The sequence below is a fragment of the Aspergillus undulatus genome, assembly GCF_047715775.1.
Source record: "Aspergillus undulatus strain CBS 261.88 unplaced genomic scaffold BDV17scaffold_19, whole genome shotgun sequence".
Taxonomy (NCBI): Eukaryota; Fungi; Ascomycota; class Eurotiomycetes; order Eurotiales; family Aspergillaceae; genus Aspergillus; species Aspergillus undulatus.
This window is the reverse complement of record NW_027396623.1, coordinates 12,127-38,466: the sequence shown is the minus strand read 5'-3', so window position 1 is coordinate 38,466 and position 26,340 is coordinate 12,127. Positions and strand designations below refer to the sequence as shown.

Below are 26,340 nucleotides of genomic sequence, written 5' to 3'. Positions count from 1 at the left end.
TTGAAAATATTTATTAAAAAAAATACAGAAAAATCCTATACCACTTCCCCGCTCATCAGGTCACCTCGCCTTGGTAACAGGGTGATTACGGAGCCACTCATGAACCGCTTCCTTGTAGTCCCACGGTTTATAGGGCTCGATTATTTCAGATATTGCGGACGGCTTGCGACAATTGTTCAGCCCCAAATCCTTCATAATGAGGTCGAAGTATGGAAGCGCGTCAAACGCAAAGTCAGCAACGTCCCCTCCATAACCACATGGATAGCGCCATTTCCCCCACACTGAGTTGGTCACGGCTTCATGAATGGCTGCTTCTCGTGTCTGTGGGACACGATACAGTGCGCCGTCAAAGTATGCTGAGATCCAAAGACCTTGGAGGCTGGCACAGGTAGATGTACTGACCGAAGATATCATGCCTGCGAAGGCCAGATTCCGCTTTTCGAATGTCAGTGGTGGAACCATGAAGCGATACAGTCGTAGCGGATCCGGCTTGTTCCTGGTGTTGGTCCGAAGTGAGGGCTGCGATTTGAGTATTGGGAACCTCGAGAGGATTTCATCATCCGCTGCCTTGAGAAGCCCATCCATTCCTGCGCCGTCCTTGACCAGGGCAGAATCCCAGTTGAGGAATTCAAAGGAGGGCTCCTTCTTCCACCCGGTGGCACATACAATTGCGTCGGCATCCAGTGTCTTCCCTGTGGAGAGATGCACTTGCCGGTTCGTCAAATGCGTAATATTGGCAGTGTTGACCCGGATTTTCCCCTGTTTCACGAGATCAAAAATGCTAGAATCGAAGTTGTGGATCGAAACACCCGAGCCCGTCCAAAAGGCAGAGTACCATGGTTTAAGAGATCCAAGTGCCGGGTGATGGTGGTCCTCGTACCCATTTGCATCGACGATATCAGCTGAAAGAATGGACCAGAAGTTATTCACAATCAAGTTCCCCAACTTGGTCCCATGCAGGAACGATCTCACAGCAGAGTAGCCATCTTCGTCCTGCCAGGGGCTGGGAGAAAACCAAGTCAGACAGCGAGTGTGAAGCAGCTCTTCCATTTTTCTCTTAAAGGGTGTCACAAAGGGCGGTGCAAGCCAGACAGGCCCGTTTCCCTCTGGTCGTATGACAAGGTCAACCTGAACGCCGGCCTGCACATATGCATAGCTGACATCAAAGGCAGACTTTGCTCCGCCAACCACCACAACCCGTTTGCATGTGGTCAAGGTATCAGCCTTCCTATGGAAGTCCCTCGCGTGAAACACTGGTCCATTAAAAGACTTCTGTCCTGTATACGACGGCATATTCGGGAGCGATGTCAGTCCGGTTGCCAGAACGAGTCGCTTTGTGCGCAGAGTTGAGGGCCCAAAGCCGGAGTCTATGGTCAGCGTCCATCCATCGTCCGGGCCTGGCTCCACGGTCTTTACTGTAGTATTGAACTGCACCCTGCCAAACACTCCGAAATGGTGCGCATAGTCCGTCAAATACCGATGCATGGTGGCGGCGGGGATATGAGTGTCAGGCTTTACACCGTACACCTCCTCCGACATTGGAAAGTCAGGGTACTCGTACGAGCCCACCATATTGTTAGACTTGAGGCCGGGATAGAGCCGGTCAGCTCCCCAAGTTCCGCCACATGTACTCGCCGATTCGAGGACCACAGTACGCTCGTTGGGGTGGAGTTGGATGTAGTGCTTAGCAGCGGATAGGCCAAACCACCCTATAGAGATCCACGGATTAGCAGTAATCTGAATATTGCCATGTACGTTTTGGCTAACCTGCTCCAACCACAACCAGGTCGATCATGACGGTCATCTTGGCTGTTTCTTTGATATTAAGGGGACAGTGGCAACCCCATCAGTAGACCCATACATAAAACGGTATATATGCAGACACCAGACGGCCGCAGAGGCATTGCGCGGGATTCCGAATCTCTCTGCTAGACCGCAACCCTGTTGTTCTCGGCTTGCTCCGACGTTGGGAAATTTCGGAAATTCCGACAGGTAGACCGCCGTTCGACCCTGATTGACATCCATGGGGCTGAGCTACACTTGGGGCTACCAGTCGTTCCGATATCCGGTTTCCAAGAGAATTTTCCGCATGGTCTTGCCAGGTTTATATGAAGATTCCCAACACCGGACGTGCTCAAAATCCAGAGCAGGATCTCTCATTATTCCAAACTGCTTGATTCCACCCACCAAATACAAACCCCAAGGAATATGTCCCTCCAGCCACGGTACAATACCCGGCCTGCCTATGGAGGAGCCAAAGTTTTGCATCGTGGGACACCCGACTACGAAAAATGCCGGTGCATGAATCCTACGGCCGATACTCCAGCCAGGTATCCACGCGAGATTCACCTGGTCGAAACTGCCGCTGATGTTGGTGCTGCTTTGGCCCGTGCATCGGAGCTGGGCACGACAGTGGGAATTCGCTCCTCTGGTCATATCATGAATCTGGGAAACCTTATCGACGACGGTATTCTAATTGACACGCTGAACCTTAATCGACGCATTGATTATGACCCGGTGACTCGCGAGATCTGCTTTGGCCCATCATGCCGGGTAGAAGAGCTTGCCGAAAGGTTGGTCGAGGTGCAGCGGTTCTTCCCTCATGGTCATGCTCCTACTGTAGGATCGGGTGGTTTCCTCCTGGCAGGTGGTCAGGGATGGTTTGTGCGTGGCTGGGGAGCTACAAGCCAGACCTGGATTGAGCGGCTTGAGGTTGTTGTTCCTGATGGACGGACTCTGATTGCCAGTCGAACGGAGAACCAGGATCTCTTCTGGGCTGCTCGTGGCTCTGGCCTGGGGTTCTTCGGTGTTGTAACCAGGTTCTGGGGAAGGACTATTCGGGCCTCCAAAATGTGGGAACGTTCGTTCAAGTTTGAGATCGACGACCACAGCTACGAGAGGCTCATGACTTGGACAATTGAGAGAGGGCGCCACACCCCCAAATACGGAACAGACTTGAACATCACCATTGATTATCCAGAGAAGTACAATCCGCAATATACCACGGATGACATTCCCCCGGGTGCCAAGCTACATTTGAATCTAAATCTTCTCTGCTATACTGATACTATCATCGAAGCCCGTACTCTAATGAGCGCTTGGGATCAGATACCTGATCCCGTTAGGGAATGTCTGCTCGAGATGAAGCCTGTTCAACGGCGGTCGTTTGAAGAGGTCTTCGCGCGCAAACGTGGGTTTCTTGGGAATCATACACAGGACAAGTGGCAGATTAATTCGATTATGAATGACCCGCAGTGTCCGTTGCCTAGAGTAGGTGCAGTTTAGATGATTTGTGTGCCCAGTCCTGCTAACTAGAGCAATAACACAGCTTCTGGACGCTATAAAACCCGCGATGCTTGACCTTCCGACTCGGACGTCGAGTGTATTTGCCTGTTTCTGTGACATCCGCCCTGATGAGGATGATGCTGTATTAAGTCTGCCCCAGGACCTATATATTTCGACCATCACAGGATCTGTCGAAAAGAGTTCCAAGCCGGCTCTCTGGGATCATATGCGCGAGCACTACAGGAGAGCATTCCCAGTTGCTGTGGGACAGTACATAACCGAGATTGATGTCAATAATGAACTTGCGAACGTAAGTCCAGGCACTCCTCTGACTCCTGTAGGCAGGTAACACTGACAGTTTCTAGACGCGCGTTCTGAGTGAGACAGCCCTGGCCAAGTTTCTCAAAATCAGAGAGAAATATGACCCAGAAGGTCTATTTCCTAACTACAGGGCCTTTGTAAAGACCCATGAGAAGATGAAGAAACTAGAAAATCAGGCAAAGCTTTGATCTGGGGATGTCCTCGAAGGACTGTTAACAAAGCCCGTTCGATGGGGGCACCTCTAGTTTCTATGAATATGTGCAAATAATCATAATATCTGGCCACACTCTCCTGACTATCCATATATCGGTAGCCTGATCGAAAATAATAAACAAGAGGACCTGCGCGTGGCTGTAAGGTAGCCATTTCTGGTTTGGCAAATATTACTGGAGTGCTTTTATAGTCAACATCTACTATAAAACATTTGGGAATATTGCTAGTGGATTCAATATATTGTCAGATATCTCAATTTTGCATATCATTCACAGCCCAATGATATGCTGTATGAGCATAACAGTTTGACGGCCTATTCTGGAACCTCTCTTATTTCAAACCCGAACATCTCGTTGGATGCGACAGAATTTCGATCTCTGAGCTTCTCTGCCGTCTCAACGCCTCCAATGGGCACACGGTATTCGAGACGGTGACCGGGCGCACACTGCCTACCGTTCGACAAAGCATAAGGGAAGGGTAAGTAGTCCGGCATCAAACCTAGCTGGACTAATGCAGTCCCTTGATCCCACCAGACGTGCTCATGATATAGTCTATCGCCACGGATGTTAACCACCGCAGTAAATGGGATCTCTGCACGCTTATACGTCGGTGGAACTCCAGGGAGCCTGGAAGGGATTGGCTCGTTAGCATTTGCTCCGCAATTGGTATGCCCGTTACCTACAGCCAGTCAAGGTCTTTGTCGTGCGTGAACTTGAATATAAACTCGTCCACGACGCGGTCAATGCCAAGTGTGCGGCTCACCAGCTCGGACTCCGTGTCAGCAGAATTGTTGAAGATGAAATTATGGTGATAAAAACGGGTCAGGGGCTCCCGACCAATGCCGCCTGTAAGCTACAAGTATGGGTCAGCATTTGACTTGTTATATAGTTGGAAGGTTTTGGGCACGCACTGTGGGAACATGATTAACGTATGGCTGCGAGACCATGGTGCTCATTGTGTGTTCCACACTCCGATCGGTAAACTCATAGAAAGTGTGCTCGTCCCATATTGCCTCCAGATCGAAGTAGGGGCCACCGATGAGCGGCTTCAGAAAGGATAGATTCCGAGTGTGGGACAGAGACTCTGCCCAGTAGTCGAACTCGTCTGTAAAAGGCGTGGCGAAAAGGTGAGATGTAGCCGCAATGTAGTAGAACTCTGCTCCTCTCTTTGTTCCTTGATTGCTGCTGGCCCTTCTGCCTGGCAGGTGGCGGAGGACTGGCAGTGCAGTTGATGGGAGACCTTGCCCATTCCTACTACTGCCATAGACTACAGCACCGGCGATGCCTGGGGCCTTTGACACAGCGGCCGCCGCCATATCCCAAAGTCGGGGATCGTAGGCTGTCGTTGGACGTCAGACTGCCATATGGCTGCTAATTCTATCTGGGAGCATACCGACCAACCCGACTGATCCGCTCTCACAATTCTGGCAACCATTTAGTGCTTCAATTGCGGTGGTGAACAAGTCCCGACTCGTGGCAAAGGCGCTCTCTTGGATCTCTACCACACAATATCCTTCCTCGGCCCATTTGATCGCTGGCGAAGGGACTCCATCTACGATGTCGAGGGAGCGAGCAGTGTCGGGGACAAGGATGATCAACCCCGGGCCATACCCCCTATGCGTTAGGGGTAGTAATAGCGTCACGCCCTCCGCAGGTCGCGTTGACTGAATAGTCGGCAGAGGCGCCGGGGGCTGGTTGATGTCCCATTGTCTCATTTTGTCAATTGCAGCAGCTTCGGCAGTGTAGTCAAGGCTTTTAAGAGAAAGATTGCAATACCTCACGTATACTGCCCCTTCAAGAACAGTCACCCCAGAGCAACTGCCGTATCTGCTAATATATCAGGTTTCTATCTATTGGTGGCTGCATATGGGAATCGGGAGGCTGACGATTCGGAATATTCCGACGGTCATACCACCACTTTCTCGGCATGAATCTTCCCGAGACTTGTAAGGTCGGAAGCAGAGGCCAGCAGGAGGTTGGACTGTGATTAATACTGCTGTTTCACTGTAGTTCGAACGGACACCTCGGGCCACTATGTACTAGAATCAGGCGTGTTGTGATTTTCGAGTTCCCGCTCCCACCTATTCTGAGACAAGCCCATATTTGGGGGAATAATGACTCTATTATTTCTCATGGATACAGATAGCTACTTGACAGCTTCAGGTGCCGATCTGGGTAATACAGTATGGGTGGGTGCCGTGCCTAGAATCGAACTATTATAGCCAGATGGGCACTTGGCCGGAAGGACACACAATAGAGGGAGCAACCTTGGTAGCATGTATATTACTTAGCTGGACTCTTAAGGTATCTACTCGCATTTCACCACTTCCATCAATATCACTACGCGTGCCGTCCAAGAAACTCGAGCACTATCCTGTAACCACGTTGGTACTCGCGGGCCACCTCTGGAATCTCCAGGTCCGCACGGGCAGCCATCCATCCATGTACCTGAGTGGTGAATATCTCGACATGGTTAGGAACACATAGTTTGGCCTTGAACGCCATAATGTCGCCAGATGGTTCGTCCTTAGAGGCCAGGCAAGCGAAGGGCACGTTGACTCTTTCGGCATCATTTACATCCAACATGGCGGGATGACACTGCACGGCGGCCTTGAAGAGTTTGTCCCTAGAGCTTGCGCAGAGGGCAGCAATTTTACCGCCCCAGCACAAGCCTAATATCGACCAGGACTCATATCTGCCACCGATAGCATACATATTACCCCCTTGGACCATAGCAGAGATCTTAGAGATAGCAGGCGGAGGTGTAGTCTTGGTATGCAGAAATTGGTGAAGTAGTTGCTCTTGCTCCTCGTTAGTTGGCGGGTACCAAGATATGTCTGCGGCGCCACCTTCAAAGAAGTCAGGCATAAAGACGCGGTACTTCTGATGACACGAAGTAGCCAGGATATCGGCGCCCTGAATCGTTTGATCAACAAAGCCGAAAATGTCTGGTGGGAATTGTACTATTAGCATGTGATAAAATATGCTGGTCTTTACACGGTCCAACTCACCGTACACCATGAGAATGGCCTTTGTGGCTGTCGTCGGGCCAGTCACATCTGTTCACACGTCAGTTTGCGAATATTGGCGAAGTCGTGTGCTCTCCAGGCATACAGGTTTTTAGCCCATTGATTGTCTGATAGTCTCCTTTCGCCTTGTAGCCCTTGCCCACCACGGGTTGGATGCTGTTCCATGTCAGTGCCAGTCGGTAGGCGTGCAGGCTAGAGAGGATACACACGAGCAACACGCGTTGTTGGTTGTGGACATGGTTGTGCGACACGTAGCTGAGCTATGAAGTGTGTCTCTGAACTGAATATTATACTACAATTCATGTCGTGTCTAGGCCGGGCGAGGGATGTTATATGGGCTGCCAATAACCCAACAGCTGCTCGCCTGGACGGGCACAAATGATGATTATAGTTGCGCACGGAAAGCATTCCGAAGGCATTCTCAATGCATTTTAGGGAATCAAATTAGATAAAATCATTTAATTCATTTGGATACACCATAATCAGCCATTGTCGGCCAATTCCAACTAATAAAATATGTCACGAGAGGATTCAATCCCCAGGACCTGACAAGCACAACCTTTATTTACCGCTATCTTTCGTACGATATTAACCCATCAATAGTTCCAACGTGAAGGCCACCCGTAATAGGAATGTCTGCTGCGGTAGTAAAAGATGAGGCATCACTCAGGAGGTATATGACTGCCCCGGTCAAGTCGTTCTGGGTACTCAGCCGTCCCATGGGGGGCGCCAGCCACATCTGGTCTCCTTCTGCCTTGCTCTTCAGTTCGCGCACTGTGCGGGTCATATCCGAGTCAACGAAGCCGGGCGATATTGTATTAACGCGAATCCCCCGGGGCGCAAGCTCAACGGCCAGGGCCTTTGAGAGCATCAGAACTGCGCCCTTGGAAGCGTTATATGCTGCCATTCTATACCCAGGTAGCGCGATGTGGGACGACTGCGAGGCGATCAACACCAGACTGCCTCCACTGCCCTGCTTGAGTATCTGCTTCGTGACAAGCTGGCTTATGAAAAAAGTTCCTCTGACCTGTTCTGTTTTTAGTGGGCTGTTTTTCGCATCGGTGCGCCCAGACGTACATTAATCTCTTGGATCCGAGTGAATTCATCCCATGTCTGATCAACGAATGGCTTGTCAATTGCGATTCCCGCGGCTGGGACCAGTCCATGTATGGTTGAGAGCTCGCTTAGAGCTGCGGTGAATGCTCGGTTAAGGCTCGTCTCATTCCCAACATCTGTCTGAATATATATTGTTTTGACCCCAAACTCTTTGTCAAGTGAATGGAAATCTGCGACAGGGCCCTGCTGGATATCCATGACAGCTACATTACCACCCATTTCACAAATTGCGCGAGTGACGGCAAATCCTATGCCCTGGGCACCACCAGTGACGATGTAGTTGCGGCCATTGAGGTCGAATTTGGGACGGACGTTTTCGAGGGCGGCCATTTTGCGTGATAGAGATGTGTAGCTGAATATTCTGGAATTCAACTAGAGTCCAAAATATCAAGACTTCAGGGCAGCGTTCCGAAATTCCGTTAGTGACAAGAGTGGAAATGGCCTTGCAATACCTAAACTAAAGCCAGAACCGACGTACCTTTCGGAAAGCTGCCCATACGCAGTTTTCCGATATTCCAGCACAATTACTAGCCAAGCATAGCTTTGATAGTCGCCTTCCACAAGGTACGAGCGGCATTGTTGGGCTAGCCTTCGGGATACCCACGCTGCGGCACAGTCGTTGGAAGGAATGAAGCTCGGTGTATTGATCGGGTTGCGAAACACTCTTGGTCATCTGGAAATGTGTAGATTCCCAGTGATTGCTTGATGAGTAGAACCTGCTCGGATTCTAGAGCTTTTACTTAGGTCGTGTGCTATTTTTACAGCTACTCCAGGGAAGTAGGCAAAGGGGATAGAAGACGGCACATTTAAGGATACTGGTTATCTCACTTGTCGAAGTTTAATATAGGCTGGCTTCAATTTCTATTGCAGCTGTGAACGACGTATTACTCTCGGTATGTGATACGAGGTTTGCTAGAGCCGAACATTAACGGTAGTGAAATCAGCGAGCAATTACCTCACATGATATACTGTATATTCGTGGTAGCTATTTATGAGAAACAATACAAATGGCCCAAAAAAAACCATCCCAGTCTCAGCAGTAGTACGATTGCTGAAGGCATCAGTTGTGGAACCTAAATCCGGGGTGTTTCCAGTCCAGGTCCTGAATCTCCTGGATGCTCATCCCGCAAAGCTCAGACACAACGTCACGTCCCTCCCTCTTCTTGTTCTCGGCTCTGATCCAAAAGAACATGCCTAGGGCAATGACAAATATAGCCAGTTGTGCAGCGAGGTTCAGGCCGTTTCCAATATGGTAAGATGGCCTGTCAGACGGTAAGAAAGTCCAGGTGGAGATGAGGCCGCCAAAATTGCCCATCAGAGCAAAGAGACCCATGGCTGATGAGCGAGCGGTATCGGAGACAACATTAGCGGAGATGTGTGAGGGCACTGTTGCGCCGTAGGCAAAGACACCACACATAGGAAGGAATGTAGCCCCATATCTAGCATGTCCGTTGTTGGTACCCATGAAGATACTGTAGCCAATAATGGAGAATGGGGCGCAGATGACGAGAAATATGCCGCGACGATCAAGCCTTGTACTCAGAAAGCAGACCACCAAGCATGCCACGGTTCCGAGGGCGTACGGGGGCACAGTGTACAGTTGCTGCTGGACTACCGAGGCTGCAGGATATATGGTAGAGATGATCGTGGGTAAGAAGAAGGCAAGGCCCTGTACATTTATTTGGATCAACAGAAAGATGAAAGAGGCTGCTAATACAACGGGGTTAAGGATGCCCATCATGAATTTTTGTTGGTATGTACATCCAGGAGCTCGGTCATGCCAATGCGTTCAGACTTTACCCGACTGGCTGCGAGGCTCTTTTCTTCCTCGTTCAGCCAGATAGCGGTTCCAGGGCAATCGGTCAAAGCCAGGAGAGACACCAAAGCAATGCCGCAGGTGATGATACCTACCAGATGTCAGTGTCGACTAACGCTGTCCTGTGGTCACGCTACCTACCTTCTACAAGAAATATTTTCTTCCAGGAGGTGACAGACCCAATATCTGGAGTCGAGAGTATTGCAGACGCAAGAAGGCCCCCAAACGCTCCAGCCAAGGCAGCTGAGACAATAAAGAATGACATGCGCCATGTCAGCTCGGCTCGTCTATACCACCTGGATAGATAGTAGGAGATACCGGGAAGCATGCCAGCCTCGAAGATACCCAGCACAAACCGAACACCGCATAGCTGCGCGTAGCTAGTAACGAACGCGGTGCCCAGACTAGCGACTCCAAACCCCAAGCAGGTCGCCGGCAGGAACCAGCCAGGGCCAATTCGCTTGCATAACATAATGGCCGGGACTTCGAAGAGGATATAGGAGATATAGAAGATGGAGAGCGCTACATTAAAGTCGTTGCCTGTCATATTAAGATCAATTTCGAGGCCCCCCAACCTGGCGTTGCCTGTGTACAAATACTGAGCCTGTTGTGCTTATATCAACTGGCGGAAAAGCGACCTACCAATATTAGATCGGTCGATGAAACAGAACACTGCATTTGAGTAAGCAAACTTTGTCAGTTCTTCAAACTGTCACTGCCGTTTTTCGAGGTCCCTGCTCCTCAATACCGGGAGACTGACAGTGGATGAGAGAGACCAGAGGCGTCATATACCAGTCTATCTTCTTGCGAAGCTTGGCCTCTCGTTCACGGTCCGTGTGGAGGAGCGAGCGACCAAGGCTATTACCCCAGATTTCAGTACATGGAGTAGAGGTCCTGCAGGAGTCAGTTGGACTTACTGGTCTGTAGCCGCATGCCCCACTTCAGCAATGTCTTCCATCAAGGTATTATCTTTTGTATCACTACACCCTGGGGATGCAATATGTTTATCTTCGGTGGCCATATTGGGTGATGTACGCTCGTAAGCAGCGTTACTCTTGCCAAACTAAAATAGCGACACTGGATTCACATATCTCGCTGAATTTATAGACATTCGTATTCGCCTTTAGCGGTGCTCAAATCGATGAGACGGAAGTTCGTTCCGAATGTTCACCAGCACCCGGAGCGGGGAGGAATAGATACGGGTCTATATTGTCTCAACAGCCCAAAGTAGAGAGTGGCCTTTGAACCAGGGTTAGGTTCGGCGGGATAGGATCTCGACTTGGGCGAGTGGGCAGGCCCCGGATTTCCTATTAGTACCTGACTACAATCTACATGAATCTGGTGCGTGGGTCATACGTGGGTAAGTTGTTGATATGAGATATCTAAGCCGTCATGAGGCACTGGGCGCATGCGTAAACAGACTGATGTCCGTGGCTATGTATTAAGGTATTGCATACTTTATCTCCTCTTGTAAATTGCGAGGGTGTGAAAATATGAAGTGATTTTGAGGCAGATTTACTTCTAAAAAATTCTGTAAGAAGAATACAGCGCTGCAGCTAGATGGGGACGCCTGCTATATCCTCTCCAGGGGATACTGTACTCTCCTTCGATCGTCTTCACACGCATTTGTGACGTTTATCGTTTCCTTTCTGCTAGGCCATTTCGTCACCCAATACCTCAACGCAAGGATTCGGAAGTCACGGAATATATAATATCAGGCTCTTCCCCGCACGTTTCGATGCAATGATATTCCGATCAATGTCTTGCTTATTAGTCCTTGTAAACCATTTAATTGGAGGTTCGGGCTGTCTTTAATATTAATCATTACATCGGAATGGCGGAATAGGTGCAAGTAGATATTTTCCACGAGCGGCTGGAACGTTCCGCTTCGACTGTAAAACGAGGGAGTTAAAAGACTTGTATGGTCGGGAATGATAGGGGGATGTATAATCGTCTACTTTGGGTCTTTTAGAAAACACTTGCTACATGGATAACAACACCGCACCATCATTCGAACTGAAGAATAGATTCCATGATCCATTGAGCGATGAGGCGCAGCTAGCTGAGTTGGGTCATACCCAAGAGCTGCGCCGTGAGTTCTCGCTCTGGTCGGTTGTATGTCTTCAGATCGCATTGATGGCGACATGGGAAGCGCTATCAGCAGTCGCTGCAGCTGCTTTGACAAGTGGCGGCTCTCCATGCTTGTTCTACAACTAGTAGGGACTAAAACAAACAATGAATGAGCAGGGGCTGATCTCTCGCGCCGCAGTTTACTCTCATTCGCGAGTACAGTTTTTATCGCCATATCGCTAGGCGAAATTGCTTCCACCTATCCTACCGCGGGCGGTACGTACTACCAACCTCTCCAATAGCGAAACGCTGAACCCTGACAGGACAATATCATTGGGTATATTATCTCGGCTCACACCCCTATCAGGCCACCGCGGCCTGGTTTACTGGCTGGATATCCATTGGAGGACAGCTGGTCTTGCGGCCTCGGCAGCATTTGGTGCTGGTCTGCAATTCCAGGCACTCATCACGCTCAACCACTACGATTCTTACATCCCTACTCGTTGGCAGGGAATGCTATTCTATTGGGCAGTCGTGGCGTACTCGATGGTCGTCAATATCTGGGGATCCAGAATACTTCCCCACACCAGTACTGCAGCGGGTAAGCTCAACGTCGACCAATGGTACACGACGTGGATACTCACGAAATCAGGAATCATCCATGTAATAGGATTTGTGGTAATTGTTATTGTACTGGGAGCCATGTCTCCGAAACAGTCTACTGCTTCCGTATTCACACAATTCTCAAACAGCAGTGGATGGGGAAGTGATGGGGTCTCCTGGCTGGTAGGCCTGCTAAGCACCGTATATCCGTTTCTTGGGTAAAGAGTCCATAGAGGTCTTTAGAAGTAGTCTATACTGACAACGGCAGATATGATGCTGCCTGTCATCTCAGCGAGGAGTTACCAAATCCAAAACGAAATGTCCCATTGGCCATGGTTGGCAGTGTGTTGATCAACGGGGTCATTGGACTTGGATACACGATCATGCTCTTATTCACGATAGGGGATTTACAGCACCTCCTAGACTCCAAGACAGGATTTCCGTTCATGCAGCTTTTCCTCGACATAACAAGCTCGCCAGCTGGCGCATCCGTATTAACGCTTTTCATCACCGTGACTGCCACGGCGGCCAACGCATCTTGTACGACATCAGTCAGTCGCACCGCCTGGGCATTCGCACGCGACGGCGGCTTACCATGGTCTAATTTGTGTTCTGTGGTACATCCGACACTCAAAGTTCCCATGCGGATGATCTTGATGGTGTGCCTTTTGCAAATGCTCCTCGGCCTGCTTTATCTTGCCAGCTCGACTGCCTTCAATGCCGTGCTTTCGATGGCTGTTTTCGGCATGTACGCGTCATGCTTATTTCCTATATCATTTATGCTTGTACATCGGTATTCCAACACGGGAAGACACTCCGGGCTGTTGGGAACATTTGCCCTGGGTCGGGTACCAGGGGCCGTGGTTAACATTGTGTCTGCCTTGTGGCTCGTGCTTGCGATGGTCTTCAGTACATTTCCAACGCTCCAGCCGGTAACGCCAGATAATATGAACTATTGCGTAGTAGTAACGATGGGATGGGTGGCAATTGGGGCCGTCTATTATTATCTGCTTGGAGGAAAGAAGCAATTCCAGGGGCCTTTAGCGCACTTAGTTGAAAGACCCTGAATCAGTACTCGCTCATTTTCTAAATTTGACGCCTCCGATCCTGCTTATTTGGTTTTGTAGCTGCAATACTAGCAACAGTAATTGCAAAGTCAGCTATATAGAACGGTCTGGATACGACCTCCAGTCACTACGTTGGCCGCGTCAGGACACCGTGGAATATTATCATACCTGTAATATCTAGTCTGATCGTCTGAGCGCTTTTTTCGCGGCTAGTGCCTAATACCCAGTTGATCGATGTTAATGTCGAGGTCAATGAGGAGATCTGGCGGGCTCGTCAAGGCTGCTCCTCCGATGGCTGTCTGCTTGAGAGCGATAGACAACCGGAAACCGGAAATGCAATATCCAATACGACTGCTCTAGACTATCACCCTAGTCTTACGTTTCACAATAACGTGAAGGGCACTGCAATGGCAGAAAAATTTGCCGAGCGTTGGCTGCTTCCCCTGTTTCATGCAGATCTTCAGCAACTGGCTGACATGATACGCTCAATACCTGACTTTCCGCGTTCAGGCGTTGATTTCCGCCATGTTCTGAATATTGCCCAGAAGCGAGGCGGACTGAAGCTGTGCGTATCTTTGCTCCAGACACATTTCACTGGAGACTGGTCCAAAGTTGATGCTATAGCGTGTTGTCAGGCTGCCGGCTTTATTATTGGATCGGGACTATCCATCCAGGTCGATGTGCCCTTGGTGCTGATTCGTGAGGGCGGAAAGCTTCCTCCACCTACTGTCTCTGTTCTCAACCCCGGGTCCCATATCTCGTCCGTGGGGTCAAAAGATGGCAACGGTAAAGTAATAGAATTGGAAGAGGAATTGCTTTCCAGCGACGCGTCCGTTGTCGTCGTGGATGATGTGTTTGCCAGCGGGCGCACCCTTTGCGCGGTGCTGCAGTTATTGCATCAAGTCGGAATCAGTTCAGAGAAAATCCAAGTAATTGTTGTGGCCGAGTTCCCTGCACACGGCGGTCGGGGGTTCTTGCGCGAGCAAGGGTTTGGGGGAGTCAATATCCAGAGCCTCCTGGTCCTGGGAGGGTTTTAAATAGATTATTTTCAATTCGGCTACTTCTGAGCTCGAGTGGATAGCACTATACCCTGTCATGATGTCCATAGTCGTCAGCTAGCGTTGGAATCATATCCATCTATCCAGCAAGATGCGTTTCTTCAGGGGGGTGGTTATAATTATGCTCTAGAATATGGACAATTGATGCCGAAAGAGATCAAGTAATAATAAGACAATCATTTATCCTGGCTGCTGTCCGATCCCAAGTAATCCAACCATTGTCGTAGGCCGGCAATCCAGTATAGAGCTCCATCTGAACCGGCGCATTTTTCGAGGTCTTCGAGTTGCTTTTTGGAATCATTTTCAAGCTCAAAATAACCTTGCCTCCGCAGGATATCACATTGTGAACGGAGTATCATGCACGTCGTGTGACCACCAGCTAAATCAAATAGCCTTAGGTTATCCATAGCCACAGTCCAATAGCTAAACGCCGCATCGAATCGTTTTTGGACATGCGATAGTTTGGCTCGAATAATTGATAGGCGTAATCTTTCGACTCTTTTTAGCTTTAGAGGTGGCTGTAATGAAAGGCAGTGTGTATCTGCCTCCGCAAATCTTTCTTGCGCGAATAGGGCATCCGCTAGAACGACTATGAGAGCCTGATTTGAATCTTGGGACTTCATCTCAGCTCGAAGACAGACTTCAGCCTTCACGGGTTTCTTCAGCTCAAGATAGGTGTCAGCAATATTACAGGTTAATTCACATGTATCTTCACGGAATGTGAGGTCTTGAGCAACCTGTGCGATGTTTCTTGATATTTTGAGGCATGACAGTGATTCTGAGAATTGGCCCCGGTAACGGAAAATCTTTCCAAAAATAAGATTCTGACGGAAACGAACAACATATTCCATTGCTAAGGGTTGCTGAGTAGGTCGCCATTTTTTCAATGAGTATACTGCCTTTCTGAGCTCATCCCGCTGGATGTGATTCAGTGCATTTTGAATTCGGGTATGCCCAAGTGCTGCATGTAGCCCTACATCAGCGTTGCCAGGGACTGCATCCGGCAGGATTGGAATATCAAATCCGTTTTCCCTGAGAGTCGGTGGAGAACACACTGTCTCTGTACGAGGCAAGATTACGTGTACCTATCATCAAGACTGCTGGCTAGTCCTTCCACCCGGCTTATTGCGAATCGCTTCCACTCCATATTTGAAAACCTTGAAGATTCAATGAGACTGAGAGCCATATCGGTCTTAACTATGGGAGATATATTCGCGAGGCTATTATAGCGCTGTGCTTCCTCTAATGTATGTCGAATGTGAGGGATGAGTAGCGTTGTATCGAGCTTCCTAAAGCAATGTCAGTGTGTAATAGTAGATAGGGTTCAGAAGAATCACATATAGCCTAAATATTTCCATGTAATGGAACGATACGCTAGAGTAAAGGCCTGTATACCCCAGAAAGATCGAAGATTGGAAGGAAAATTACTCAATATAGTGTTTCGAGGTTCGGGTGGGATTGATTCTGGGTCGCCGCCGAGAGTTTGTACTAAACCCGAAATAGCCTCCCTTTGTGCAATGTACTAAAGGTGTCCAAATTAGGCTTAGCGAGTATGCGAGTCTTGCAGCGTTGCACAGGAAAGTACTATAGACAAATAGCACATGATGACCATGTTGCGGTCTCTTCATGGTCGAGATGAAAAAAGTTTCTTTTTAGCACGATATTATTTCTTATAATCATGTCGAACCTAGGTGAATTTCAGGTCACCCTATTGGACGACGACAAGCATCTTCCAGAAGCAGATATAAACCATCCGGTTTTGATCGAGTCAGTAGCGGTCTCAGAAGGATGGGGGATGCATGTGCCTACACCCGAAGGTCATAGCAGTGTCAAGAGTACAGGAGAAGGGATAAGAACTGTTGTATACATCCAAGATGGCGGGCTGAAACGTCCAGATAACAAAAAGCCGGACCTGAAAGACCTGGATCTGTTCTTGGAACAAGAATTACAAAAAATGGAGCCGTTATTGAGCAGCGTTGCTGTTGCACAGGCGATCTGCAGTTGCCATCGAATTGGCAGCTCCTGGGTTGTCTCGTAAGTGCACACCTAACACTCTACACAATGGGTCCATAGTAATACAGGATTACATAGTGTCGACCTTTGGTGACGGCTAAGAATGCGCTTCAACGCCGAACTTACTATTAGTCAGCGTCCGCTCGGTCATATATCGTATCATTCTACTTCCTATTTTAGTTAGTTAGCTTACCCCTATTTCTTCTGTATATAGTGTAGCTTCGCTGCTAGATTCAATGGATCAGACCTTCATACTTTGGGTGGTGAGATACCGATGATTACAGACGCCGCGGACTCTGACACATAGTTATGGAGGAGAACCTATGTATCTGTTAGTCTCTCCGCCAAGTGGCAAGACATGGCTAACGTATTACAAGAATTGCTCTGCATGCTGCCGTGAATATCAACACCGGAAAAGTCGAGAGCATACCATGTCGCTCCTGGGATTCGATGTTAGGTATCGCTCAAAAACAGCTCGATCGAATTTACCACGACCATGTTTTATACAGCTATCAAGAATCTTTGAAATATCTCGACCGAAAGGGGAATAAAATGCTAAACGAAGCTAAATCCATGGATGGCAATAAAGCAGTGACAGAGTTTTGATGACTTCGCACTCGACGATGTACTTACGTGTGCTAGCCGAGGCTCAACTGATTGGCAACTCCACTCTGATAATAAGATACGGAAACAATAGTTGCAAGATAATTACCAAGTCCCATCACTACAATACAGTCCCGGGGGATGAGCGCCGCTTGGATGGAACAGAAGGAGCACAGAAAACTGCAATGCTATATCGCTGTACTCCACAATCATTATAAAACCCCGAACCAGGACCACGTACCCTATGTACGCAAGCCCGAGCTCGATCACTCCCAAGCAATTTCTGAAATCTGTTGCCTGCCATGAGGATTACATAAGGAACTTCGCCATGTGCAGGAGGAGCGGATATGAAAGACGCCTCTGACCCTACACCTTCACTATCTTGCTTTTCGGTTGTTTGCAGATCAGCAATTTCCAGACCATCATTTCCACTAAAAGAGCGGAATAAAATAGTCAATGTCCCGCTATCCTTATGTGGGGGGCTGAAAAGAGTGCCGTCATGAACAGTTCTAGAATCGTAATAGTGGACCATTAACGTAGCAGATTCGAGAAACGCTGTTCCAGTTAATAGAGCTTCCGAGCCTAGCAGCCTAGATATGACATTCAATAAGTGCAGTCTTAAAGGTGTCCATATCTATGAGGAAACAGGTTCAGTACAGCGCGGATGAAAAACAAAAAAAGGGCGGAGAAAGCAAAAATGCGTACGTCATGTAAGGCTTTCACTGAACGGTAGAATTCTGGCGTGAGATATTTTAGATCCTCGTGATCTGCGCCTTCACGAAAGAAATAGACACTCTCTTTGGGAAATGTAGCTTTGCCTCGAACACTTTCTGAAGCAAACGGAGAGTATCCTCGTATTTGTTTCTTGATATCAGCTGGCTTGTCAAAGAACTCCGAAGCCTGCCAAGCGCGGTCAGTGGAAGCCGTTGCACTGGGAGCGAGTCCGATTTACATTCTGGAATACACCACCGGGATGATACCGGATGTCTTCGGGGATTTCTAGGCGAATAGCTCCGTATCGACGAAAAGCAGTTATTGTTTCAGTAATCAAGGCCTGCGACGGAGAGCAGTTCAAGTTACAAAGACGTAGAAGAGGCAATATATTCGCAGGCATCCTGTTAGAAATGGTAGGTGGTAGCGGAGGAAACAAAACATGTCCCGCTCAAGTCCCATCAAGGTCCCGTGTTTTCCCGGTTCGCCACCACACGTGACCTACATCGGACGGACAGAGGTTCTCCAGTTTCAGTGCTTTGGAGTTTAGCAGCTGTTCAGGCCAAAATAGACAGTTGTCATTATGTATCAAGTCGCGGAAGTAGTTTTTAATTTGTTGGTGGATGAATATCAGGGAAGAAAATAATATCACCTCCGAAATTAAACTAAGCACTATTCAGAAACTGCTTCAGAATCAATACGGCGCGGAACTACCAACCAACATTCGCAGTGCTCTACCTTGGGGTGATGGATGTTATCTAGGTGGTTATCTCTAGCTCTGCTTCGGCAATGGAACGCCATCTAGGGGAACAGTTTCCTCGAGTACTTGTCTCTATCAGCGAACCGATCTTTGGTCTAATCGGCAAGGGAAACGTATAAGAAGAACGTGGGTGGGGGATGTTTGACAATTGGTCGTGCAAGGCTGTCGGATTCCGATTAAGGGGAGAGGGAGGAATGGGAACGCAACCAAAAATGAAAAGGTCACCAATTTACCCGCCTGGTTCTCAATCTCATGGCTACACAATGGGTAAGTCCGGACCAACGATAATAGGTACAGCAGACTTGATATGATGTTTCCATAGCTGGAGTCATACAAAAAGCAGCAGATCCCCACTTTACCGGTACCTCTACCCGACCAAGCTCGAAATTGCCCCACAAGAGGCTGGGCTTGCCACACCCAAACAAGTTCGCAGCGGATATAGAATCTAGATTCCGCCTATTCGGCTGTTTGGGTGTTTTACCTCTTTGATCCCCTACTGCAGTGAGTGCAGTCTCATGAACTGCGGGGTTTCTTTGTTTGACAATGACCAATTCGTACTTATGCGAAAAGGGGGTGATATGGAGTGCAGGCCCTATACTTATAAAGCTCGACGCAATCCAGGAGCCAACTAATGGCATAATTAAATTTCTGTCTTGCAGTCTCTCTAAATTATGGCTCGCCATTCTACAGAACCTTTCTTACGACCGCTACTCCCTGCCACTGCCTTTCGCTCCGCTAATGTCCAAGAGGCAAGCCAGCCCAAGCGTAAGCGCCAGACAGTGGCCTGTACCTCTTGTCAAATAAAGCGTGCTAAGGTGGGTAATAAATCAAACAATTTAGAGCTAGCTAACATTCATAAACTTAGTGCTCTGGATCCTTTCCGTGCGATGGGTGTGCGGGAACAGACTGTCTGCCATTACAATCCAAGAATGTAAGGGGACGTAAATAGATGGATCTTCCTATCTAAACGTGCCGTATGTACAAGAAGGAATCGCTGAAGAAGAGAACAGATCAGGAGGGGCAGACAGAAGGTAGAGGGGCAGGAACCACGTGACCACAGCCGCATATCAGATGTTAGCTGTTTCGTGTATTCCATTTTCGTATAGTGTTTCTTAGAGTCGGCTATTTGGACTACCTAAAGTCGTGAAGCAGAGCCCCGGGGTGGTCCGATCCAGAGGCTAACAGGATCATCCAGCCCTACCAACTCCAACTCCCAGGGCGATCTGCAGGAGATGCTGATGTACATAATGATCAGGCGGTCATAGTAGCAGTCAGATAGAAACATGTAGCACAGTATTACTAATAGAGTACCTACTTATATCACACTAAAGAACCCCAGAGCCCCAGAGCCCCAGAGCCCCAAACAAAGCCAACAACCCGGAAACACCCAAGACAGCCTGAGGCCCCCGCGGCGGTGCAGAATCCTCATCGTCTTCATCTTCATTCTCCGGACAATTATCGGGCGGGTCAAACCATCTGCATCGCCGCGCGAGATACGAAGCCTCCATACTCTCAACAGTAGTTCGGTCAATATCAACCCTGCAAGGATCCAGGACTGTCGGCGTGGGCTCAACAACAACACAAGTACTGTTCGTATACTCCCGGTCAGTCCACGCATACCAGGTCGGAACGGTCATGGTCTGATCAGTGATGTTGATGGCAATGGCAGTGTCGAATCCCGGGTCAGGGCAGGACGTTTCGAAGGTAGCAGAGACGAGATCAACCTCGACAGCCTCGCTTTCGCTCTCCGCCGTACCGTTTCCTCTTTCCTGGATAGTGAATTAGGTTGAAAAGCTTGTGCTGTTCCACATAATATCCGACTCCCCGTGTTGCTCATTGAAGCTCTCTCGGTTTCCGGTGTCGCATGATGCCCACGATACCGTCCATTCTAGGCTCCATTTCCCCGAGACATTGAAGAAGGTATGGTATTCCTGCGCAAAGTACGGGTCCAGTTTGCGAAGCGGAGGTCGTGGGAGCGGGTGAGCTCGTAGTTGTTGTCAGTGAGGCGGCGGAAGTGGTAGGTGATGCCGAAGTTGAGGTACTGGGCGCGCACGGGGTTCTGGAAGGCGAAGACAGCGGGGAACCACTCTGTGGGCGTGTATGCTTTGTTTTGTGGGAAGACGAGGTCCACTTCTATGATGTTGTTACCGGTTGCAGAGGCGATGAGCCCCAAGGCTGCAAGGAGCCAGCTCGCTTCAAGGCGCATGCTGAGTACCGACCGGGAAGAGAAGAAGGATGAAAAAAGCCAGGGCAGAGGCAAAAAGGGGAATTCGCACTAATATAAGCAGCTGGGGGATTGGCCGGTTATGGCGCGCCGAGTCGCTATAGATGCAGCCAAGCCTGTGGAAACAGAGATTGAAATAAGCGATAGGGACATATTCAGCACTGGGAGGTGAGGCAGTCAAGACTGTTGTTCTGTGCTGGTCCTTTCTAAGAATGTACGAGTGCCTTTTGGGTAGATAATCTATAATATACATAGGTACCCTACACCCCGACTCTCCTCCATCTTACGATAGGGCTAGTGTAATTGAAATACTGTACAGGCACTGCAGCCAGGATTACATCTGCTTCCAGATTTTACATTACAATGCATGGGCTGGACGCAGGTCAGGGCTTATACCTGAGCGTAGAACGTGCTCGTTCCCAGGATTATATAAACCTCTGCACAACCCGCCGTATTGTTAATCATCTCCCAAGCAACTCTTTCTGCCTAGTCTTCCCACAGCATCACTGTTGACCAGCTGAAGAGCTGGAACAGCGAGATTAATGATGGTCTGTCTGCCTTTCTCTGCCCCTCACCATATTTGGTAATTTCCAAGGGTCTAATTCTAATCTATGTATGTATCTTGTATAGACTGCACAAACCTCTGGCTGGACTACTACATCTGCATGCACGTCCCCGGCGCAACAATCTCAACCACTCAACCCACAAATCCCGGTGCCACGGATGAGCCGTCCGGACCGACACCGCAAATGCCCGGGATCGTAGACAACTGCAGCTCGTACTACTGGATCCAGAGCGGGGACAGCTGCTGGTCGATCTACACGGATGCGGGGATTACCTTTGAGCAGTTTAGGCGGTGGAATACGCAGGTTCATGCTGCTTGTAGTAATTTGTGGCTTGGGTATTATGTTTGTGTTGGGATTTAGATTGGTGTTGGGGTTATTGAGGGAAGCGGCAGTGGTGGCAGAGGTGCAGGTGGTGTTTCTATGTGATAGTAGTAAATCAAGGCAGCACAGGTAGAGTACGCCTTGGAGTTAGGGTTCAGCTTGATCTCATGCTTGAGGTCCGAGGTGTGGCTGATTAACTACTCTAGGGGGTAGGGTACACTATACTGCACTTCTAGTTCTATGCCGATTTACCTTTATATTAATACATTTGAGCGTGTGGTTACATAAGTCCAGTTGGCCAAGTAGAACAGGAGAAAGTTAAAAGGGCGTTGCATAGTCAATCTTAGTGCTGAAATACCAAGCTGTTAGGAGAGAAAGAATTATAGACTGTCTCACGGCAAGCAAATCCGGAAAGGTCAATAGGTCATACTACTCAGCCTACCTATTCAGGAAATCAGTGAGGCCGTAGGAAAAATATGTAATTCTCTCGCTTGACCGTAGTTTGGAGTTAACACTATTCATCCATTCATTCAAATACCTGCTTCTCTCTTCCGTAGCCCATAAATACGCAATGGGAAGAGATAAAAGCTACTGACCAGTGACAAACTCAACCAGGACGGCCGCATACCTATACATAGCCACAAAAGTCAATAACCGAACGCTTCCAAAAGGAGGACGTCACTTACGCTGCACCCGCCGCCGCAGTCTCCACGGCTTTCGCCCTCTTCGATCCGGACAGAATCAGGATAAACAGCGCCGTCGCTAACGTCATCGCAACGAGCCGCGCACTCGACAGGTAGCTGTACGCCACAATTGGCACTGAAAACAGCATGATCAGGATCGGGGGTCATCAGGATCATGGAGAGTCGGGATGTCGTTTATTTAGATGCGATATGCACGTCTTTGTCCAGAGAAGGGTTGGAGGATGAGGCCCGGTAAGGGTCAACTGATAGCCTGGTCTAACCCACCTGCATAAAAGGCTCCTGCATGCTGAAGAGGAGCTCTTCCGCGGCGGTTTCTAGCCAGTTTAGCAGGGTCTCGTTTGCGGAGGCTACATGGAGGAGGTCGTGCAAAAAACACTCAAGGAAGGCTGATTCGGCGCGCGCAATGTATCTGGTCCCGTTGATTCAGCTCCTCAAGCTAGAAACAGTCTCTGATTGTGCTGTTTCGAGTTTCATGGTTTCGATGCGTGCGCTCGAGGAAGTTATCTAGATAAATAGATGCCGCTTCCATTTAGCAATACCATGGCAAGAAAAGGTGCACTACTTTCTACATATCTGCCCTCGCTAGCCTTACAACTACCCCATCTCCATTCTCACCCCCCTCCGTCACCTCCGAATACCGCACCTTAAACCTCGCCGCCCACTTCTCCAACTCATCCTGCTTCATACCCCCCGCAAACGCCATTTCCTCTGCAGCTTCCTGCAGTCCAGAAACACTATCAACCACAAGGCGCAACGCATCCACCTGGCGAGCCATCTGGACACTGGTCGTATCCCGGGTATAAAAGACCATGCCCCCCGCCAGTGCGGCAGCTGCGATCGCACATACAAGGCCCAGAATGAGAAGAATCGGGATGTACGTGATGCGGTACTTTGGGTCTTTGGTTGTGGCGTCGACGGTGTAGTGGTATATTGAAGATGAAGATGTACCAATTGTGGCGTTACTTGCCGCGACTTCGAGAGCGATTTGCTGAGCTCGGCCAGAGGCATAGAGGTAATTCAACGCGTAGGTGGACCAGTTAACTAACTGGCTACGCGTGTTGGTATCCGTGACGTAGTCAGGGCCCGCGGTTGCACCGATAGCCGGCCCGATGCCTGAGATCGTGGACTGCGGGGCGTGGTAGTCGAGGGCAAACTGCCACGGCTTAAGAGGTGCTGCTACGACGGTCTTTCGCGGAGAGAAGGACGTGGCTGTAATTTTCCAGGATCCGGAGATGTCGCGGGTGTAGTTCAGAAACCCCTCCTGGCGGTTAATATTGCAGCTGATGCCCCAATTCGTGTGGTTGAACCCGGACCCTTGTGTGAGGGTCATGTTGAATTGCTTTGGAGGCACCTCGCCAAACTCTGAAGGCATCGTGCTATTGCTGAACCGGTTGTCCAAGTTCCCGAGGTAAGCGTTTGAGCCGTTCACGCTGAATGCGATGTACTTGTTGACCTCAGAGTACCCCGATGGATTTGCAATTGTGTCGACGCCCGGCAGAACAGCTTGGTATATTTCCGGGAATAAGGAGGTTATGTGGAATGCGGTGCCGGCGTCCACGGTCATTAGGGACTGGGGTTGGCTGACTTCGCAGTTGGTGGTTAAGCGGTAGCCAGGAACATTCGTGAGGCCGACTATGGGTCTATCCAGAGCGTTTAAAGAGGCCTGCGTAGCGTTGGAGCCGATATACGCTCCCGAAGCGTCCAGCTTGGACACAGCACTCTCGAAACGAAGACCGGTAAGGAGGGCCGTCATCTGGTTTGCCAAATCCGCCTTCTGGGGTATCGAGAACGGGAGATCAGAGATCTGTAGATCGTGTCCGTTGATAAAACCTGGCGAGTTGAGATACAGATTACTGAGCAGCATAAGTCTAGCAAACTGCCCGCGCTCCGTCTGAACATCGTAGGCCTCATAGGCAATAAAATTAGCTAGCGCTTTACTCGCTGTTCCGGAAAGCAGCACCAGCAAGCCCAGCATATACAGCCTCCATGTCCTCCCACGCACCAAAGTACGCAGCTTAAGCAGGTCAAAGCTCCCGGCCGATGTAATGCTGGCCTCGACCAGGGTCGGTAGCGGCACCCCCTCTTCTGAGTTCTTGGAAGCCTTCTGCTCATTGAGAACCGATGTGCGCACATTGCTGAACCAGACATAGTCGAGCACTAGCATGAGGAGCGGTGCAAAGAGGGCGGCGCACAGGAAGTCGATGGTTTTGGCCTGGAGGATGCTGAGGCGGCCGCCGATGGCGCGTGGAACAATAATGCCTTGATGCTGGCGGGTATAATGCACAATCGCGATGATCAAACCCGCAAGGGCTAGGATTAAAATGCTGGATAGGAGACCGATGTTCATCTTCCAAGTTCGGGTTCGGCGTTTTGCGGATTTGGTGCTTTCTGGTTGTGGCTCTGGATATGGGGACGGGGCGGTACGTATGTTTGGCATTTTGGGGAGCATTGTGGATGTTTCTTCTCTTGATGGTCCCATCTTCACTTTATATGGCCGTTAGCAAAAAGGTGCAGTGGGGAGGAAAGGGGTGCTCAAGACGTAAATCATGAATAGCGATGAATGAACTCTTGCAGGTGGCACCTCCGTGTAAAACCTACCACCAGGTAGTTTTTACCTATGCGACAAGGCTCTGCCACTGGGGCATCGCGACTATCTATGGATATCGCCTTGCTCCGTTTAATTTCCACCGCATGATGCAGGGGCCAAATACGTGGAGTTCCGCGGGGCCTGGGCGTTGCGCTCAGGCGTTGCGCTCAGGCGTTTTACAAGACAGCCTGCAGGTGATACGGAGAAGTTGTGATGACCCATTTGAGAGCAGTAGCTCGACAAGTGGCCATATTTGAGCTTCATGGAGCGATTTTGTGACTGATTGTGCCGTGACTACTAATCTGATTCCCTGGCCTCATTTCATCTCATCTCGTCCTTCATGAAGAGAACCATCGCCGTGCGCTCGGGCTGTTCCAGGCCCGGCCTCCAAATCTTGGCACCTAGACCTAGTAACTGCTTTTTTTGCCTCGCTCGTGTCTGAAGGAGCTGCGTAAAAGCTTTTCTGGTCCGTGGTCGCGAGGGAAGAAAAGGCAGCGGCTAATGCACGTCCCTGGCTGGCGGGGAGTACAACACACCGCGAGGCTGAAACACCAACATCTCCCAGAGATTTTCTATATATGTCTTCCGGCTAACGGGCCGAGATTGGGCTAGATTTCTGGGTCTCAGGCATTATATTTTGTACTGAAGACTCTTGAGCTCTGTAATGCATAGCTAAGCGAGTCTATATCCTCAGAGATATAGAACCAACTGATAAGATTAATAGATATGAAAGAGTCAGAAACAGACATTACAATAATGAGCAGCAGTAAGAGATATACGGAATTGACTACTTACGTAGCTGTTATGTTCTGCTTTGTACGCAGCCACCCCAATTTTCACATCCCTCAAAAGACCGGTTGCCAACCTCCACAACACATCCCGGACTCATAACGTTCGATCAAATGAAGTTCCTGCCTAACTAAGTATCTCGTCCTTGGAACTCCACCTTGCGTCGTTCGAGAGGTTAAAGCCGTCGCGGCCGACTTCCTTAGGCAAGAGGCCCGCTTGGCCAACAATGCCGACATCACGATGGCTTTTGAAGGTCTCATCGAGGATGAATACGAGATCTAATTTGAAACCAACGTCCTGGGACCCGCGCTATTCTACCAGATTCTACTGTCCACTCTGCGCAAGACAGCCAAGGTAAACTGCCAGGCCTGGATGGTTATGCTCTAATCTGGCGCCCACGCCCGGGCGCCTCGCGGCGTCTACAAGTTCGACAGGCTTCGAACCACAGCCTCCAACCGCCACACAACCGATCGCTATATGATGTC

The 26,340-nt window shown here is 49.5% G+C and overlaps 12 protein-coding genes across 12 annotated transcripts; 2 read left to right on the top strand and 10 right to left on the bottom strand.

The window, feature by feature from the left end:
- Nucleotides 1–49: 49 nt before the first annotated feature.
- BDV17DRAFT_297986 (flavin-containing monooxygenase) lies at nt 50–1,804 on the bottom strand (the record flags this gene model as incomplete). The annotated part of the gene is made up of 2 exons (XM_073763596.1): nt 50–1,709; nt 1,768–1,804. 2 exons carry the CDS (start codon nt 1,802–1,804, stop codon nt 61–63), a joined length of 1,686 nt encoding a protein of 561 aa, XP_073616346.1. The 3' UTR covers nt 50–60.
- Nucleotides 1,805–2,208: 404 nt separating this feature from the next.
- BDV17DRAFT_281270 (FAD-binding oxidoreductase) lies at nt 2,209–3,794 on the top strand (the record flags this gene model as incomplete). The annotated part of the gene is made up of 3 exons (XM_073760000.1): nt 2,209–3,260; nt 3,316–3,595; nt 3,651–3,794. 3 exons carry the CDS (start codon nt 2,209–2,211, stop codon nt 3,792–3,794), a joined length of 1,476 nt encoding a protein of 491 aa, XP_073616345.1.
- A 307-nt stretch (nt 3,795–4,101) lies between these two features.
- On the bottom strand, nt 4,102–5,617 carry BDV17DRAFT_297983 (uncharacterized protein). The gene is made up of 4 exons (XM_073763595.1): nt 5,212–5,617; nt 4,730–5,157; nt 4,502–4,671; nt 4,102–4,445 (listed from the first exon to the last, which is right to left on the bottom strand). The coding sequence occupies exons 1-4, from the start codon at nt 5,531–5,533 to the stop codon at nt 4,133–4,135; spliced, it is 1,233 nt and encodes a 410-aa protein (XP_073616344.1). The 5' UTR covers nt 5,534–5,617; the 3' UTR covers nt 4,102–4,132.
- A 541-nt stretch (nt 5,618–6,158) lies between these two features.
- On the bottom strand, nt 6,159–7,085 carry BDV17DRAFT_281268 (uncharacterized protein; the record flags this gene model as incomplete). The annotated part of the gene is made up of 4 exons (XM_073759999.1): nt 6,159–6,766; nt 6,830–6,877; nt 6,933–7,003; nt 7,057–7,085. The coding sequence occupies 4 exons, from the start codon at nt 7,083–7,085 to the stop codon at nt 6,159–6,161; spliced, it is 756 nt and encodes a 251-aa protein (XP_073616343.1).
- Nucleotides 7,086–7,418: 333 nt separating this feature from the next.
- Nucleotides 7,419–8,293, bottom strand: BDV17DRAFT_281267 (uncharacterized protein; the record flags this gene model as incomplete). The annotated part of the gene is made up of 2 exons (XM_073759998.1): nt 7,419–7,874; nt 7,925–8,293. 2 exons carry the CDS (start codon nt 8,291–8,293, stop codon nt 7,419–7,421), a joined length of 825 nt encoding a protein of 274 aa, XP_073616342.1.
- Nucleotides 8,294–9,023: 730 nt separating this feature from the next.
- On the bottom strand, nt 9,024–10,800 carry BDV17DRAFT_281266 (major facilitator superfamily domain-containing protein; the record flags this gene model as incomplete). The annotated part of the gene is made up of 6 exons (XM_073759997.1): nt 9,024–9,632; nt 9,725–9,870; nt 9,921–10,364; nt 10,422–10,451; nt 10,540–10,637; nt 10,697–10,800. The coding sequence occupies 6 exons, from the start codon at nt 10,798–10,800 to the stop codon at nt 9,024–9,026; spliced, it is 1,431 nt and encodes a 476-aa protein (XP_073616341.1).
- A 965-nt stretch (nt 10,801–11,765) lies between these two features.
- Nucleotides 11,766–13,519, top strand: BDV17DRAFT_281265 (GABA permease; the record flags this gene model as incomplete). Its single annotated transcript, XM_073759996.1, has 6 exons — nt 11,766–11,995; nt 12,049–12,125; nt 12,173–12,264; nt 12,309–12,450; nt 12,502–12,670; nt 12,721–13,519. 6 exons carry the CDS (start codon nt 11,766–11,768, stop codon nt 13,517–13,519), a joined length of 1,509 nt encoding a protein of 502 aa, XP_073616340.1.
- A 1,953-nt stretch (nt 13,520–15,472) lies between these two features.
- Nucleotides 15,473–15,994, bottom strand: BDV17DRAFT_261092 (uncharacterized protein). Its single transcript, XM_073757623.1, has 2 exons — nt 15,915–15,994; nt 15,473–15,866 (listed from the first exon to the last, which is right to left on the bottom strand). Coding segments are annotated over exons 1-2 (216 nt in total). The 5' UTR covers nt 15,917–15,994; the 3' UTR covers nt 15,473–15,652.
- Nucleotides 15,995–16,762: 768 nt separating this feature from the next.
- Nucleotides 16,763–18,310, bottom strand: BDV17DRAFT_261087 (uncharacterized protein; the record flags this gene model as incomplete). Its single annotated transcript, XM_073757622.1, has 4 exons — nt 16,763–16,927; nt 16,974–17,827; nt 17,899–18,093; nt 18,146–18,310. The coding sequence occupies 3 exons, from the start codon at nt 18,305–18,307 to the stop codon at nt 17,315–17,317; spliced, it is 870 nt and encodes a 289-aa protein (XP_073616338.1). The 3' UTR covers nt 16,763–16,927; nt 16,974–17,314.
- A 1,732-nt stretch (nt 18,311–20,042) lies between these two features.
- Nucleotides 20,043–21,095, bottom strand: BDV17DRAFT_261083 (uncharacterized protein). The gene is made up of 2 exons (XM_073757621.1): nt 20,334–21,095; nt 20,043–20,268 (listed from the first exon to the last, which is right to left on the bottom strand). Exon 1 carries the CDS (start codon nt 20,868–20,870, stop codon nt 20,553–20,555), a length of 318 nt encoding a protein of 105 aa, XP_073616337.1. The 5' UTR covers nt 20,871–21,095; the 3' UTR covers nt 20,043–20,268; nt 20,334–20,552.
- A 1,268-nt stretch (nt 21,096–22,363) lies between these two features.
- Nucleotides 22,364–22,607, bottom strand: BDV17DRAFT_290522 (uncharacterized protein; the record flags this gene model as incomplete). Its single annotated transcript, XM_073761931.1, has 2 exons — nt 22,364–22,403; nt 22,462–22,607. 2 exons carry the CDS (start codon nt 22,605–22,607, stop codon nt 22,364–22,366), a joined length of 186 nt encoding a protein of 61 aa, XP_073616336.1.
- BDV17DRAFT_261082 (uncharacterized protein) lies at nt 22,459–25,084 on the bottom strand. The gene has a single exon (XM_073757620.1). It carries the CDS (start codon nt 24,956–24,958, stop codon nt 23,045–23,047), a length of 1,914 nt encoding a protein of 637 aa, XP_073616335.1. The 5' UTR covers nt 24,959–25,084; the 3' UTR covers nt 22,459–23,044.
- Nucleotides 25,085–26,340: the final 1,256 nt, after the last annotated feature.